At 48.4% G+C, this 17480-nt stretch overlaps 1 protein-coding gene and 1 long non-coding RNA gene across 6 annotated transcripts in view; one reads left to right on the forward strand and one right to left on the reverse strand.

The window, feature by feature from the left end:
* ST8SIA5 (ST8 alpha-N-acetyl-neuraminide alpha-2,8-sialyltransferase 5) overlaps window positions 1-17480 on the forward strand; it is a 61709-nt gene that overhangs the window by 24076 nt on the left and 20153 nt on the right. For all 4 annotated transcript variants that reach the window (XM_080919906.1, XM_080919908.1, XM_080919907.1 and 1 more), the window contains one exon: window positions 17241-17333. In XM_080919906.1, coding sequence (XP_080776032.1) covers window positions 17241-17333 — 93 coding nt within the window. The remainder of the gene's footprint in view (window positions 1-17240; window positions 17334-17480) is intronic.
* Window positions 363-8658, reverse strand: LOC308423231. Of its 2 annotated transcripts, XR_013975099.1 has the most exons (5): window positions 8591-8658; window positions 7042-7130; window positions 3057-3191; window positions 2096-2217; window positions 363-1608 (listed from the first exon to the last, which is right to left on the reverse strand). It is a non-coding gene; the product is annotated as an uncharacterized lncRNA (long non-coding RNA). The 2 variants fall into 2 exon arrangements; XR_013975100.1 differs by lacking the exon at window positions 2096-2217 and having other exon boundaries at window positions 364-1608.

Raw genomic sequence — 17480 nt, forward strand, 5'->3', positions numbered from 1 at the left:
TATTTTCTCTACTTTACAACTACTTTAAACTTTATAATTTTATAACTTTGTAAGTACTTTATGACTACTTTATAACTCAGAACCTTCCTTTTTCCTCACCTCTGACTCCTTAGGGGTGGAGTTTGTTTACTTTCAGAACTCAGAGGCTCTTTAGCCAGCAACATCACACCCCATCCCACTCCATCCCACCCAACCCCCAACCCTATTTGTTTTTTTGAAGAGCTGCCATCTGACCAAGAATAAGTGTCTTGACCCCCCCCCCCCAATTTTGTGGAACAATTCCAATTTCAAATCTCAGCCACCTGTCCATTCCTAAAAGATGTGTCTGCTCCTCCTGCTCAGACTATAGACGTGAGCTTGTTTCTGAGTTTCTTACCACACATTCTCTTGTGCCAAGCGGTGATGGATATGGGGACAAAATGACTTGAACTAAGTCCCAATGCTTCTTCTTTGTGAGGGTCAGAGCAACGATGTCTAATAACCAGGACGTCAGCAATCAGAAGCTTTGACCACAGACCTGTGCATAACACTTGGGCAACCGTTGGCCACGTTTGTTAGAGACTGCATTCAGTGTGTGTGTGTGTGTCTTGCGTGGGAGGAATGAATAAGGTAATCAGAACCTGGCTGCATATGGGAGATTTCTCACCTGGGTGAATGGGCAGCTTGCGCCTGCTTGAAAAGGTGCTGGACAGCTCCGGGCAGCAGATTTCCAGCCTCCACAGAGGACTTAAAAAAGACAGATGTCATGCACGGCATCCCATTTAGCAACTTTATATCTGTATCTAGAGTATCCTCGTGGTATTATTCACCTACTGAATAATTCAGTGCTTGCCATATTTTATCCTCTATAGTTGTGTGGTATGTCAAAGTATGGTGCAGCCTGTTAGCATTTTATTATTAACAAGGCTGGAAAGGAAGTCAGGAGGAGCCAAATATAACCATATGATGAAGAGGAGGAGCAGACCAGCTAACAGTTGCCGGAAGTCCCAGGAGAAGAAGCCAGTCTGAAAAATTCCAAGCAGAGTCACAAAGAAAATCCTGGCTGATAGTGCCCATCGGGGCTGCCAGTCAGATCTAGACACTCACCAGGAGAACTCAGACTGAACTGGGAAGTCTCTATCATGTAATATACATTGGTGAAGAGCTTTATGAAGGTCAAGTCAGGTCTATGGAATATTGCCCGGTAAGAATCTCTAGGGGCACTGCTTTGATGCACAGAATGGAGTGGCTGTTCACCAGCAAGCGTTAAGTGAGTGTTTGGACCAAGCAGAGGAATCTTTGAAAACAGTTCCTGTTCAGATGAGGAGTGTTTGTTTCTGTCTCCTCAGCTAGTAATTGTGAGCCCTCGTATTGTTCTCAGCACATGGGTGGTACCTGCAACAGCAGATGCTCAATAGAGGTCCACAGGACAGGAGGAGGAGTTGAGGGGGAGATAGAGGCTCATGGCGAGACGGGCAAACTCCAGCTCCTGAGATCCAGACACACCCTCTGGATTCAACTTCATCTCCTGATGCTGTTTTTAAAAAGTTATTCCCTCACAGGCTGGAACTACCGAAGATCACCTCTTGGGAAGAGCAGGTGAACAGTTGACCTGAGGGTTCTGGGATCCTGGGTAGAAAAGATGAAAGTGAAAGGCAGGAAGGGTGTGTAAGAAGCAGAGAAGAGTCAGTGAAGGTGGGCTATACATATGCCTGTGGTAACTGACTGAGAAACCCTTCCAAATGCTCCCATGCCTGTCAGCAGCCTGGTAGTTCTGGGAGGTGAGGCAGAGTCCTGGGTGCCTTGTCTCCTCCAGCCTGACCTATACGTCTGCCTGCCTGCTCAGCAGTTGCTCTGGGGAGGTAGCTGTCTCCTTGGTGTGCCTTGCAGAGTGGGCAATATTGGATCTAATTCCTCATACCATCTCAGGTAAAGTCCCCACCCCAATCCCCAGTCACACTGGTGTTGAGGGCAGCTAAGGCTCTCCCACCTCCAGGAGCTGTCCATCACCCATGGCTGACCGCAGCACAGTCTAGAGCATCACCCAGAGGCTTCCCTCAGTGCTGTGGCTGTGCTCTATTCGACACGACGGCCCCGTCTGCCTGCCAGTACCCACCTGTGCCATCTCTTCCTTGGGTCTCTCTGATAGCCCAGCACACTTGACTTTCTTTTAATTCTGCTGTCTGTACGATATGCCTGCCCTGGGGCCAGCTTCTACCACCACACACACGGAATCCCCTGAAAATTGCATATACATACTTCTGAGTTTTCTCACACAGCCCCAGTGCTCAAGGCTTTTCACCATGAAGACTTGGGGTGCTATCTATGCATGCATCTTGGAAGCTCTGGACCCGTGAGCCCCGGGTGACCTCAGCCTGACCTCAATGGTGCCTCTTCGGTTCTACACCGGTCCTGGTCCTCCATTCTAACAGGATGGCCAGAGGAAGATGTAAGAGGTGAACCGAGAAAGGCTGCCCAAGGACTAAAGCACAGTTGGTTCAACTGCTGTCGACAAGCTTCCTGAGCTAGACACTGCTCTCCCTAGCTTAGTAGTTTCTAGTCTGGGGAACTGAAGGTGGTCTGCACCACAGCAGACAAGAGAAGCCTCCATCAAAGGTATGAGAGACCCAGCTGGGTGTCAGGGAACAAGGCTGAGATCTGCCACATGTGTGTCTAGGAAGCAGGGGTGCGATTGTCATGTTTTATGGCTGGAAGGAAGTTGATTGAATTTAGTTCTGTACTTTATGATGTGGCATGTTCCCTAATTGTTCCAAGACAATGTATAATCAGGCACCAAACTGTGGGACACCGGCAGCAAGCACACTGGGAGCTAAGCATCAAAGTCAGAGGCACTGCCCAGAGTGGGTGAGACTTGGCTTAGATCTGGAGGACCCTGCCTAACGCTTGCCATCACTGGAGCTGCGTGCCAGTCATCTGTTTGCTGAGCATATTCTGTGAATTACTGCTGGGTAAATTTCACCCTTCCGTCTTTGTGTTGGGCACTATTACCATCTCACACGACAGGTGAGGGGGGACGGAGTCACCTCCAGGTGGCATGTGGTAGAGAGGCAGCTCACCTGGGTAATGCCGACTCTGGAGCCTCAGCTCTGGTGGGAGGTGGGGGAGGGATTCTTCATCCGGACTGCAGGCTGGTCACCCATGATGGTGAGTGCTGTTCACATGTCCAGCCACACGGCTCTTCCTGCTCTTGACTGCTGGGCCAACATAAAAAGGACACAAGGGTTTAAGTAGATAGCCTCGCTACTGGTTTCCCAAGGAAGATACATATAGAGAGGTGGTTTACTGTAATCCAAGTATGGGAAAACTCACTCATTTTAGACTCATTTTCTCTCTCTCTCCATCTCTTCCCCACTTTTTCTTTTTTGAAGCTGGGTGCTATGAACTTTATTGATGGTATTGAGAAGGGCAGGGCTCCCTAGCCCCCCCCCCCCGTTATTCTGGGGATCTGGGATGGAAACTGAGGAAAATGCTCAGTGTCGAGGGCTGAGTCGGGATGGGGACTCCCCAGTGGTTTATGGCCTCTCTTGTTCTTGTGTCCTTGCTGGGGTGAGTTGTCCAGGACTTCTTACTCCTGCCATGCAGGCCATGAGGTCCACCACCCTGTTGCTGTAGCCATATTCATTGTCATACAAGGAAATAAGCTTCACAAAGTTGTCACTGAGAGCAATGCCAGTCCCAGCATCAAAGGTGGAAGAGTGGGACTTACTGTTGAAGTCGCAGGAAACAACCTCGTCTTCAGTTTGGCCCAGTATACTCTTTAGCGGTTCCTCAGATGTCCAGGATGCTCTTTAGTGGGCCCTCGGATGCCTGCTTTACCACCTTCTTGATGTCCTCATACTTGGCAGATTTCTGTAGGTGGCATATCCGTTCCATAACAGACATATTGTGGGTAGGAACATGGAAGGCCATGCCAGTGAGCTCCCCTTTCAGCCCTGGGATGACCCTGCCCACAGCCTTGGGAGCACCAGTGGATGCAGAGATAACGTCTGGGAAGCCCCACAGCCATCACACCACAGCTTTCCAGAAGGACCATCCACAGTAATGGCATGGACTGTGGTCATGAGCCCTTCCATGATGCCAGAGTTGTCATGGATGACCTTGGCCAGAAGGGCTAAACGGTTGGCGGTGCAGGAAGCATTGCACCAATCTTAGGTGAGTTCTCATAATCCTTGTGGTTCACGCCCATCACAAGCATTGTGGCATTGGCAGAAAGGGCAGAGAGGATAACCTTTTAGGCCCTGCCCTTCAAGTGACTCCATGGTGGTGAAGGTACTGGTAGACTCCACAACATACTCAGCACCAGCATCACCCTATTGGATGTTAGCAGGAAGTCATTCCTGGAAGAGGGGGATAGGCTTCCCGTTGTGACATGCTCAGCCTTGACCGTGCTGTTGAACTCACCATGGGTAGAGTCATTAGATCATGTAGACCATTTAGGCCATGTAGTTGAGGTCAATGATGGGGTCACATTCACTTCACCAGATAAGAAGGTGGCCCTGGTAACCAGGTGCCCAATCTGGCCAAATCCAGTCACCCCAACCCTTACCATCGTGTCTCAGCCAAGGCCGGCATCGCTCAAGAAGATGTGGCTGTGTCAGGAACAGGGAGGAGCAGAGACTCTTTCCCACTTCTGTTCTTTCCTCAGTTTTCAGGAGGGGGATTTGTTTTCTGATCCCCTGACCTCTGAGGTTAGTATTTTCCCAATTGTCGTGGAGAATCCCTGTCTCAGCCTGCACCATGGGGTTCTGCGTTTCAGAATAATCCCGCTTCTGAGGTGGAATTTGAGGTGTAGCTGTGGAATTTGAACACTGGGCAGCAGTCCTCCCGATGGCCTGGCCCACATCACCACCCCTCCATTCTACCTCCTGTAAGAGCGCCTGCCCCTCGGGGTAGTTTTCGATGCAGCCTGGCTTAGTGTGAATCTTTCTGATGAATTTTCACTGCTTTGAAAAAATCAAGTGGGCACGAAAGAGAGACAGATCTCTTGGGTTGCATCCAAATGAGAAGAAATTGGAGAGACGGCTTTGGCAGAAACGCTACTTGCTGGGTGCTGGGAAAACACACAGCAAAGCAAATATGGTGTCTTCCCCCTTTCATCCTACAGACCTGATGTAGGCCTCCTACGGCCCGACAGTATCAGGCTTTGGCAGATGAGGCTGGTGGTGGAAGTGGACACCATGCCAGGAGACTTAAGATAGTGTTGCTTTATGAGTTTCCAGCCTCTGAGGTTTGGGGACCATAAAGGATCTCAGCAGAGTCTCCTAGACTTATGGCGCTTCTACACTCATGAGTTCACGCTTGTAAATTCTGTTTCTGCTCCTGTAAGTTGGCATTAATTCAACTGTCCAGCAGATAGAAAAGGAGGTCAGTCACGTGCTTGGACCATTCCAAGGACTGCAAGGTTAAAATACCCCACTCAGGTAAGCTCAGCACAGCTTGCTTTGTCTCAGGCAGTGCTGAGGCCCCTGAAGAGACATTCTGACAGGGCCTGATCTCTGCTTTGCCTCGACCCAGGGCATTGTCTTGGAGAGGTAGCACCCCATATGTGGACCGTGTCTCTTTAAAATGAAAGGAATGCCTGATTGGACTGTCTGGCTTCACTGGTTTTGATTGACTTTTCTTTTTTAAATCACTGCTTTTGGAGGTCATGGAGCCAAGCAATGCACCCCCAGCCCCCCCCCCCCCCCCCCCCGCTGGCTTTGCAGATCCCTCTGCACTCTTGTCTTGTCTGCACTGGTTGTCTGGTTACTTCTCAGGGACTCTAAGACTGCTTTTGTCAAAGCTACCAGCTCACCACTGAAGCCCGTACAGGTACCCATGGGGGATCTTTTGGTGTCAAAAAGCCAAAACTCCACTCACAGATCGTGGCAAACCACTATTTCTTAAGCATCCCTTCTGTGAGAGGCCGTGAAGCTGGATCACACACACAGGCAGACCATGACTCAGTTACCTTTCCCTGCGCCTTCGGTCACCCTGCTTCTTGATCCCATAAGTACCTCTAAACCCTACCCTTGGGGAGGCAACCTATACTCCTGTGCCCCCAACTTCATGCTCCCCCCCATAACGACCTTGTGAATGTATTCTCCATTACAAAATTCACAGTTCTGGTGACTACCCCATTCTGCAACAGGAGAAACAGGGCTGGCTCAGGAACAACCCTTCTGACGAAGCAGCTCCCAGGCACCCTGTCCTGTCACCCCTGCCCCCATGGTTCTGCCCTTCTCCACAGCTCCACTGTTTCTGAGAACTTCACACCAGGACTTGGCAAAGGTGGAAGGACAGAGAGAAATGGAGAATGGAAGGGAACGGAGGCAGGAGGCTGGGCCAGGAAGCCAGTGTACACTTGATAATCAAATGGGGGGCACTTCTAGTGCCCCCCCCAGGTTAAAAGCTATAGAATCACCTAGAAGCTCCATGCACTCTCCTAGTTTGGTGGGCACCAAGCCTGTCAGTGGGTAGTAAATGATGGGGGCTCACAAAGCTGGCTGCAGGCCATCCTCCATCGAGGGCTTCCGTGTTGGAAGTCCTTCCTCATACTGAGTTTGAATCCCTTATGCTCGATTGAGATCTTCAGTTTCCTTTTATTGCTTTACAGGACACTAACCCATCCTCCCTGAAGCTGCCCTGGAGTTCAGTCTCCAACATCCTCACCCTGCCTCCACCCCCCCCTCTCGACATTTCTCAAGACGTCCTGGTCCCCATTGCCCACCCACCCCAGTCTTACCTTAATTAACACATTCCCACAAAGAATTACCTGCTGTTGTCAAGGTCATTGTGACCTCTAAGTGGTCAGATCAGGGGTTCTTTCCATTTTTCCTTGACCACATTGGCACTGGGTGGAGCTCTCCCTTGTGTCCTGAAAACGTTCTTGGTCCCTGGGCTCCACGTCCTCTTTCTTGCATACCTTTCTTCTCAGTCTAACCTCAGGCCTGCCTTTCCCCCTCCCCACCTCTGAGAGTTCATGGGGTCTCTCTGTCAGCTCTGGATCGTGTGTTTTGCCCTCTGCTCTGTGAATACCCACCCTTCCCTGCTGCCTCTTACCCTCTGATGCCCGAAGGTCACAGAGAACACTTCTTGGCCGTTCGTTCACCGTCCCATTCATTCCCGGGTCATGGCTTAATCATGCCACTCTGTGTAGACAAGGAAGTCCCAGCAGTTATCCATACACTAGAAGAAGGAGGTTTCTTCTCCTCTTGGAACCCCCCTTGAAGCCTGTGTGAACTTTTAAATCAAGTTACGTTGTCCGCTGCCTAAATGCTTGTCAAGCTCTCGCCCTACAAGGTGACCGATGACCCAGCCTTTCTGATGCTACCACCCTGTCCTGGTCACCCTGGCTGCCGCTATACCTGCCTGCAGCTGGCCAGCTCTTGTTGTGTATACTGGTTGCGCATCTGCCTAGGGCTGCCCCCTCCCCCTGTGCACTGTCCGGAGAGGGAGGAGACCTTGCCTGGAGGTTCAACAAGCCTCAAGTGAGGGAGAAAAGATAAGACTTCCTGACCCTTGAGGGGTACAGGCAGGCCCTGAGGGATCGTATTTAAGTCATTTCTAGGGGAGGTGGAGATGGGTCCGGGGGATGTTGGCACAGAGGATGGAGGGCAGGAAAGCGGCCTGGAGATGCTGACCCAATTGACCTCTGATAGAAGTAAAGAGAAAGACACTGCAGACCCAGCGTCAGACACCAGTGAAACAGGGGTGGAGACCAAGGCCACTACAGAGGCAAAGATTTGGAAGGAGATAAAGAAGGAGACGACTCAGACACAGGCTTAGCACCAGGAGATGGTGACCAAAGCCCAGTAGGGTCAGTGAGACCCCCAACCAGGGGACATGTTGAGCAGTCGGGGCTAAGCTGGACTTCAATAGGAGTGCTTTCAGGGTCCCCTCATCTGGCTTAGAAAAGGTCACCTGACAGGGACTGTGCTGGCCACCAGGCCTTGGGCTGCGTCTGAGAAAGGAGGCACAGGGGTCTCTGAATTTGTTATTGTCCCTTACTACCCAGACCCCACCAATGGCAGTAATGACAGCCCAGCTTTTGCAGAGTGGTGTGGTAGACCAGGCTGACCACGGGGCTATCCAGAGCTCCTTTCAGAACAACGAAATGTAAGCTTTTATTTAGTCAGCATATTAGCTTATTATTTTGCAGTATTAGGGGCTGAATGTAGGACTTTGCACATGCTACACAACTACTCAACCATCAAACTATACTCACAGCCTTCTTCTACCTTAACTAAGAAAATATTCAATATAGATTCTTCCTAAGTTTCCCCAGCTGGCCTTGAAGTGACTCTAGCACATTTAGCCTTGAACTTGTGATTCCCTGCTTCAGCCTCCCTCAGAGCTGGGTTTATAAGTTTGTGCCACCAAGTCCACGTCACTAAGCCTGCTGCCTTTTAGCTTTTATACCTTTTTAGGTCTGGTGACTCCTGGCATAGGGAAATCACACCCCAGAGAAAACAGGTTAAATATCATTAAGCAGATATGGAGCCCCTCCCACAACCCCTCCCCACCCGCACCGCCTCCTCCCAGAAGTCAGTCTTTGGTGGCTGGTGGTGGGGAGCCCTGAGCCCCTCTGCACCTATCCGGGGACACTTACAGCCCTGGTACTCATCAGCCTGCAACTCTCCAACTGCCTTCTGCTGATGGGGCGCGTGCTCACTCCAGACCGCAGCTGTTCTTGTGCTGGAAATAGCACGCATCTTGCTGAAGGGCTGTCGCCTCTGGGAGAGAAGGGGGCTGCTTACTGACAAAGCCCCCAGGGAGCTGTCGCTGTCAGAGTCAGGGGGGTTGTGCTGAAGTGATGGAGACCCTGGGGTTTGGGTGCTTGAGAGCCTGAGATTTCCTCTCTGCTATAATTTACTAGCGGGATGACCTTGGGCAAGTGGTCTTGTTGATTGCAGCCTGAATTTCAAGCAACTCCATTGGGCTGCTAAGAGAATTGAACAAGACAGTTTACGAGTCTAAGAGAAGACTGCCTCACTCAGCTGGGCAGGATGGGAATCAGGTTGAAACCCAACCCGATCTCACTCCAACAGGCCATGCTGCTGGTATGTGGCTTAACTAATGGGGCTGAAGGACTTGCTAATATTTTGCATGGAGGTGCACATGGGCTAGTGGTGTTTCCACTTAGTAGAATCACTCTACAGTTCTCTTAGAATGCCCTCGGCAGGACAATACCCAAAGGGTCCAGACTTCACCAGCTTCCCTTCCTTCTGCCCCCGGCAGCTGATGAAGTCTACTAACTCTGTTCTTACATGGCACTGGACACCTCCTCAGGGCCTCTGAGATCTTAGATACTACTAGTGTCTGTAGCTGGTGGGATGTGCTTAGACAGGAAATGCAGTGACCCCATCTCACAGCAACCGGTGGTTCACCCAGAGCCTGGAGTTATATGACCACCCTGCTGCCTTGGGAAGACTGAAGAGGTAACAAGCAGAGGGGACCCTCTGTGGGTGAATTCGTAAGGAAAGGGATGGTTGGAACAGATTAGCTGGCCAGCTCTAACCTGCCCAGAGGGGCGCCATCTCACAAAGCGGGGACCATCATGGGAAGGAAAGCCACACACACACACACACACACACACACACACACACACACACACACCCAGGGCCCTCTGGGCCTTCTTCATTTGTCTTTTCATAGCCGAGGTTGCTACCTGATGACTGGGCAGTTGGAGCTGGCCATCCCAGCCTCACAAGATCCCCGAGGGCACAGGGACAGAGAGGGATGCAGCTTAGAGTCAGCTTAAGCTTGATTGCTGGGAGTCAAATGGTGTTGGGGTGGAGCTTGGCTTCTGACACAGCTCTCAGGCTATTTATACCTGTAGATGCCGATGGTGGTGCCAGGTCCCCCTCCCCTGAGCTGAGTAGAGATCGTCTTTCCGGATGGAAAGAGGAGCTGGTGACTCACTTGCTTACAAAGCCTGGGGAGTCTGAGAAGGCAGAGGGATGCTTTGGTGAGACTCCACACGCACAAGCAAAGCCGGAGCTATTTATAGGGGAGTCTGTAACTTAAAAGCAAAGAACGTTTATCAGCAGCTTTCAATAGTACAAGAAATCATAACGCCGCTGCGGGAAGCAACACAGAAAAGGCATTTTAAAAGCTATCTCCACCTCAGAACTCAGAGGTCCCAGTAACATCTCACACCAAGCCACCCCCTCCCCAGGGACTGTCATGTGTACAATTCTTTCTGCACGTCACAGTCCGGTCCTTGCAAGGTTCGCCTCTCACTCTCATGCGGCTTCTTCCCTAACACACACGTATGTGAGCATCCCTTCCGTGGATTCAGAGTGCTCTCGGTTTACACATCTTCCTCTAGATACTCCCTTCAGGCTTCCTGTCATGGGCAGAATCTTGGGGGCTCCCAGCATGGCAGTACGTCTTGGAATTACATGTATTGTCATCAATACATCATCAGTAGAGACCAGGCTGAAACAGCATGCCCCCAAAATCACATCCCTGTAAGGGTAGAAGGAGAAAGAAGCAAGAATTGTTAATTTCCTTTTCCTGACAGCAAAAGTGAGTGAGATAGTCTCAGATAGTCATGGGGCAGTTGGGGTGACATGACCAGGGTGTTTCAGGGGCTGAAGAGCTGTGTTAGGTGGAAGAGTCTGAGAATGGCTCTGCTTTGGTTGTATGGCATGACAGAGGCATTCCTTTCTTTTTCTTATCTTTTTTTGTTGGATAGTCTGTGTATTTATATTTTGGATGTTATCCCCTTTCCTCCAATCCCCTCCCCCTCCCATTGCTTCTATGAAGGTGCTCCCTCTCCCAGCCACCGTCTCCCACCAACAGAGGCATTCCTAGGCTTGTCTTTCGTGGTCTCTAGGAACCCTGAGAAGGACATATATAATAGACAGGGCCCAGGGTTAAGGTTTCAGAAGCACTTCTCCTGAACTGGGGTCTCCCTATGTACCCTGGCTGGGCTGGAACTCAGAGATTCCTCTCCCTCCCACGTGTACCACTCCACCCAGCAATAACACAGTCTTCAAACCTGTGGTGCTTAGCAGGGGCAGGCAGGGCGACCAAGGACATCTAACACCCAGGCAGGGGCTGTAGCCATCAGGAAGCAGAAGGAGGTTTAGTAAGCTCAGCAGAAGGCGGTGTCACCAGAGCAGATGGTAGAGAAACTTCAGTGTTATTCATCCCTGACTCAGCTCTGCTATCAACCAGCTGAGCGGAGAGAAGAGTGTGGCACTCCCTGGGTCTCCCTGTGGCATCTGCTGGCAGCCATTGCCCTTCTGTGGCAGGGCACATCTTACACTCTGTGTGTGCTAAGCTTTCCTGGAAGCGCCAACAGGGTCACATTAACTGTACAGACTGAATGATAAGACTAGAACTGACACAGCTAAAATGGCCGCCTCGGTTCATTCACGCTGCTAACACAGAACACAGAGACTGGGGTGCTCGTGAGCAATGGAAACTTATTTCCGTTTATTTCCAGATTTATTTCTAGAGTCCAAATTTCAAGGGAGCTGTGTTTCTTGGTTCATAGATGGTGTCTTCTCTCCATCCTTATGTTGTTCAGGGGACAAAGTGTCTCAGTCCCATCTTCTTAGGGTATTTTATAAGGGCTTTATCTTATAGATATAGGGGGAAAAATCAAAGGGCTTATCTCCTAATTCCATCACTTCAGGTTTTGGGATTTTGATTATGGATGCTAGAGGGCCATAGACACCCAAGCTCTAGGAGTGGCTAATAAGGAATGTGAGCCCAGTTCTGAAAACCTCCCAGCCTAAGAACCCCTAGACACACAGCACAAAACTGTTCAGAATGGTTCACTTGCCTATCTGAGTGATGTTGGGGACTCAGGAGAAAGAAGGACTGTGTTGGCTGGTTTTGTGTCAACTTGACACAAGCTGGAGTTATCACAGAGAAAGAAGTCTCTATTGAGGAAATGCCTCCATGAGATTCAATTGCAAGTCATTTTCTTAACTAGTGATCAAGGAGGGAGAGCCCAGCCCACTGTGAGTGGTGCCATCCCCTGGGCTGGTAGACCTGGGTTCTATAAGAAAGCAAGTCAAGCAAGCTAGGGGAAGCAAGCCAGTAGCCAGCACTCCTCCATGGCCTCTGCATCAGCTCCTGCTTCCTGACCTGCTTGAGTTCCAGTCCTGATTTCCTTTGGTGATAAACAGCAATGTGGAAAATGTAAGCTGAATAAACCCTTTCCTCCCCAACTTGCTTCTTGGTCATGAAGTTTTGTGCAGAAATAGAAACCCTGACTAAGACAAGGACTAAATAAAGGCTGGAGGAAAGGGGAATGATAGTTGGCTGGTCATCTGAAAGACCCTGTTTTAGTTCTAACCGACAAAAGAGACATAGAGAGGGGAAGTAACCCAGACAACTTATAGAAAGTGGAGGTATGTCTGCAAGTCTCTAGCTCTCCAAAGACTCTGAAGCAGTGGTTCTTGACCTTCCTAATCCTGTGACACCATAATATAGTTCCATATGTTATGGTAACCCCTAACCATAAAATTATTTCATTGCTATTTCATATATATATATATATATATATATATATATATATCTGCAAAGGGGTTGAGACCCACAGGTTGAATCCACTGCTCTAGACTTTTAATTGTCTTTACAACATTTGTATCTAGAGCTTTTCTTAGCAGTCTAGGTTCATGACATAACTCAACCTGTGGTTCCAAGGCTTTAGTGACACTTGCAGGGTCTGGTTGCAAATAAGGTTGCTTGTGACAAGACATTAGACCTTACTTTCCTCCATGTGACTGGAAAACTTCACAAGTTTGAGCCAAGGTCATGGACTTCTGTGATGGCCCCAAGCTGACCCCTTGTTCTTAGTTGGAGGCAACAGAATGCTTATCAGCTAGTTGAAGAAGAAAGGGATGTGTAAAGGGCACACCTAGCTCAGAATCTTTAAAAATAAAGACGTGACTGAATATATTAGTCAGGGTTCTCTAGTGGAACCATGAATTACAGAACGAGTGTATAGATAAGAAAAAAAGAGGATTTATTAGAATGGCTTACAAGCTGTGACCCAGCTCATTCAACACTGAACAGTCCAAGGAACTAGTAGTTGTTCAGTCCACATGGCTGGATGTATCACCTGGTCTTCAGTATACAATGAAATCATGAAGAAGACTCTAATGCCAGTGAAGGAATTGACTGCCCATGCTTGCTAGGGCAAGCAGGCCCAGATCAAAACTTTTCTTCTCTTTCCATATTGTTTACATATACCATGTCCTAGTTAGGGTTACTATTGCTATGATGAAACACCATGACCAAAAGGAGAGGCTTATGATTCCATAATGTAGTCCATCACTGAAGGAAATCAGGGTAGGAATTCAAGCAGGGCTGGAACCTGGTGGCAAAGAGCTGATAGAGAGGCCATGGACTTACTACTTACTGACTTGTTCCCTTACTTACAAGTCAGTGTAAGAGTGATTGCCAATAACCGTATAACACAGTCAATGCAATACAAGGCTGCCTTGAAGTCTCTTCTGCTGATTTCATTAATGACAAACTGTTAAATCCAGTTTCAGACAGGTATTTTTGGACAAGGGCAGGAAGAAGCCACGTTCTTCTCCAAAACATCACAGGAACAGTTTCTAGGACACTTAGCAATATTCTTCTTCTCTAAAACCTCTTGAGCTTAGCCATCACCATCCACGTTACTTCCAACAGCATTATCATTCATACTCCTACTAGGATGACCCACTCAAAGTGGTCAACTGCTTTTCTAGTTCAAAGTCCATATATTCCATATTCCTACAACAAACAGCACGGTCAGGCTCATCACAGCGATACCCCACTCCTGGTACCAACTTCTCTCTTAGTCACTGTTCTATTGCTGTGAAGAAACTCTATGATCAGAGCAGCTCTTATGAAAGAAAGTATTTAATTGGATTTAATCCATTATCATCATGGTGGGGAGGCCAGTGGCATTCAGGCAGGTACCAGAGCAGTAGCTGGGAGCTACATCTTGACACACACACACACACACACACACACACACACACACACACACACACACACACTGAAAGAAAGAAAGAGGTGGGGGATGGAGAGACTGACTCTGGGCTTGTCATGGGCTTTTGAAACCCCATTTCTAGTAACACACTTCCTCCAACAAGACTTCACCTCCCAATTCTTCTAATTCTTTCAAATGTTTCCACTTCCTGTAGACTAAACTTTCAAATATATGGAGGCCATTCTTATTCAAGCCACCATGTTTTACTCCCTGGACCCCATTGACCTGTATCCATATCATACTGCAAAATATGCATTCAGTCTAGTTTCAAAAGTTCCCACAGTCTACCACAATCTCAACACTGTTTAAAAGCTCAGTCTTTTTAAAGACTCAAGGCAATCTCTTAACTATCACCCCCTATAAAATTAAAATAATAATAAGAAACAGATCACATACTTCCATCACACAATGACACAGAATGTATATGTATATCTGTATATGATGTATATGTATATACACATACATCACCATTCCAAAAAGGAGGAAAGGGAGTGTAGTGAGAAAATATTGGAACAAAGTAAGACTTAAAACCAACAGAGGAAACTCCAAATTCTGCATCTCTATGTCTGATGTCAAAGTACTCTTCAGATCCCCAACTCCATTTATCTTTCTTGGGCTGTTTTCATACCCAATCTGCAGCTCTCCTTGACAGGTACCCACAACTCTGGAATCCCTAGCATCTTGGGGTCTCCAAGTTAACCCAGAATTCACCTTCAAAGCTCCACACAATGGCCTCTTCAGGCCTCTGTGCAGGAACACTCCTGGCCTCAGCAGCTTTTCTTAGCCATGGAGGGAGGTTCCACAAGCCCTCTTTTCATATCCTTGACTCTAAAGCCAGAGCCACATAGCTGGAGCTGCCAAGTTCTGCTGTTTAATGGGGCTGGACCTTGGCCCCTTCCTTCAATTGCATTCATATCAGCTTTCTGATATTGGTTGCTTCCTTCCTGCTGAAGCTTGTATTTCCTTTCCACAAGCTGGACGCTTAGCTGGTGAGGTCTTGCTCTTAGGTTACCACTCCCTTATATTCTGTTTAGCATCAGGCTTTTCTTAAGCCCCAGACTTAGCTCCATTACACTTCCTGGTGCTCCTTTTCTCCTCAAACTGTACATTTTGTATTGGAGTGGAATGTGGGGGTTTGCATAAGCATGGGCCCCCAAGGGCTCACAGATTGGAATGCTTCACCAGGGAGTGGCATTATTTGAAAGAATTAGAAGATTTGGGAGATGAAGCCTTGTTGGAGGAAGTTGTTACTAGGGATGGGCTTTGAAATTTCAAAAAGCCCATGCCAAACCCAGAGTCTGTCTGTCTGTCTGTCTGTCTGCCTGCCTGCCTGCTTGCCTGCCTACCTATGGATCATGATGTTAGCTCTCAGCTACTGTTCCAGTACCTGCCTGCATGCCACTGGGCCCCCCACCATGGATTAAACCTCTAGAATTGTCAACAATCTCCCCAATAAAATGCTTTCTTTTATAAGAGTTGCCTTGGTCATGGTGTCTCTTCACAGGGTAGAGCAGTGATGAAGACAGACCAGAAGGTGTGGTCCAGATTAAAGGTGGATCTTCTTATCTCAAAAGACCCAGACTAAAAGTGGGTCTTCTGACATCAAATGACTTAATAAAGAAAAATCTCTCATAGGTATACCCAGACACTAGATTTTAGTTAATTCCAGATGTGTTCAGTTGACAACCAAGAATAGCCATTGCACTGAATAATGGCATGGTGAAATGGGGCCATGGTGTAAGCTGCTGTCTGTGACATAATCATAGAGTTGTTGCCATGATAGTTGTTTCTGAGAACAGTGCTACCTCAATCTGCCCCATTTCCCTTTTTATGCTTCTCAAAGAACAGCTTGGAAATCAACCTCTTAAGAATGCTTCTGATTAGTTGGACTAAATTGTTTCCAGGGCCTTAGCCTTAAAGGAGTCTGGGAAATGTAGTCTTTACTATGCCCATTTTTAATAGTGCAGATGAGAAAGAAATAAGAAAGACATATTCTCTACATTTGAGATGCTCAGCATTTGGAGGGGCCATAGATACAGAGACAGATTATAATATGATACTATTTGTTCTAATTAAGACATAATGTATAGAGCCTTGGGAGTAGTACCACACTAGAGTTCCCAAAGGTGACCTTTGACCTCGGTTCTGAAGTTGAGTTTGCTGAATGAGAGAGACAGAGAAGGCTTCAGAAACAAGAGGGAAACATAGAGCAGGGGCAAGTTTGATATTACAGAGATCCTCAATTCTTAGTTCTTATGAGCTCACTTAATTCTTTTATGATAAGATACGGGGCCAGCTGGTTTTGGAAATAGGTGATAGCTCATTGCACAGACTTTTTTTTCTTCTTTTTTTTACCTTGTTCATAGCTGGCAAGCATTAAACCACTGAGCCATGTCTTACCATTTTTCAATCAGCGAATGCATGTCTATAACATCAGACTGGTAATGTGGTGACTGCTGCCATGGTTGGGAAGGTTCTGGGACACGCTTCAAGGGTGCTCGTGTTCCCAATTCTGCCTCCATGGCCCTGGGTACCTCTCCCATTCTGGTTCTTGAGGGTTACTTTTCAAGAGACCACTGACCCCACAGTGTCAGGCCCTGCAGTCTTCTTGACTCATGACTGAGGCCATCTTGGGATGCAGCATTCCTGGCTAAAGAAGCAGGTGGGAGTGTGCGAGGCCATGAGGAAAGGAGCGCTTGACTCCTTACTCCAGGACTGTAGGTACAGCAGCTGTTCTGGTAGGCAGATGGGACATGTCACAGTCAACACTGCATGAACGTGAGCAGAAAGGGAACAGATGGGGGACGGAAATGGATTGTAAATAAAAAAAAACAATCTGTGGCAGCCTCATCTTTGCCTGCGGCTGGGTCTTAGGACGTTGTCCTAGGAATGAGAGAAAGGCAAAAAGGGGAAGAAAGAATGCTACATCTCGTTGGCTGCATCCCAGACTGGCTGCCAGGTGCTGCCCATCTCCAGCTCTGTCTGCTCAGAGCTCAGAGGCTGCCCCATCTCCTCCCTCACAGCCACACAGGCGATGATCCCTGTGCCTGCCTTCAATGGTGGCAGAAGTGGGCTTTGTTCCTATACTTGCTTATAGCACAGTGGGCTTGCCATGCCTAGAGCCAGCCCCCTACTGGGTCCTGTGATAGGGTGGGTTGGTTTGTTTTCTTTGCTGGACTAGGACCCTTGGCTGGTCCTAGAAAACCTGGTCAGTTTTCTCTGTGTAACCTTTGTCCCTGTTGGTTCTCAGGTACTTCGAATTTTACAAGGAACCTTTAGAATTTAACTCCACAAGATGCCTGGAGCTGAGGCAGGAGATCCTGGAGGTGAAGGTGCTGTCCATGTGAGTGTGGCTGGGCTGGGTATGGGTGGAGGTTCATGTGGGGTGGGGTGAGTCAAACAGACCCCAGAACAGAAAGAAATGAGGAACACACGGCAGACTTCATAGACCGAAAGTTAGATCTTCCATGGGCACTAGAAAGGCCTGGAA

The sequence above is a fragment of the Micromys minutus genome (assembly GCF_963924665.1).
Source record: "Micromys minutus genome assembly, chromosome: 8".
In the NCBI taxonomy this organism is placed as follows: domain Eukaryota; kingdom Metazoa; phylum Chordata; class Mammalia; order Rodentia; family Muridae; genus Micromys; species Micromys minutus.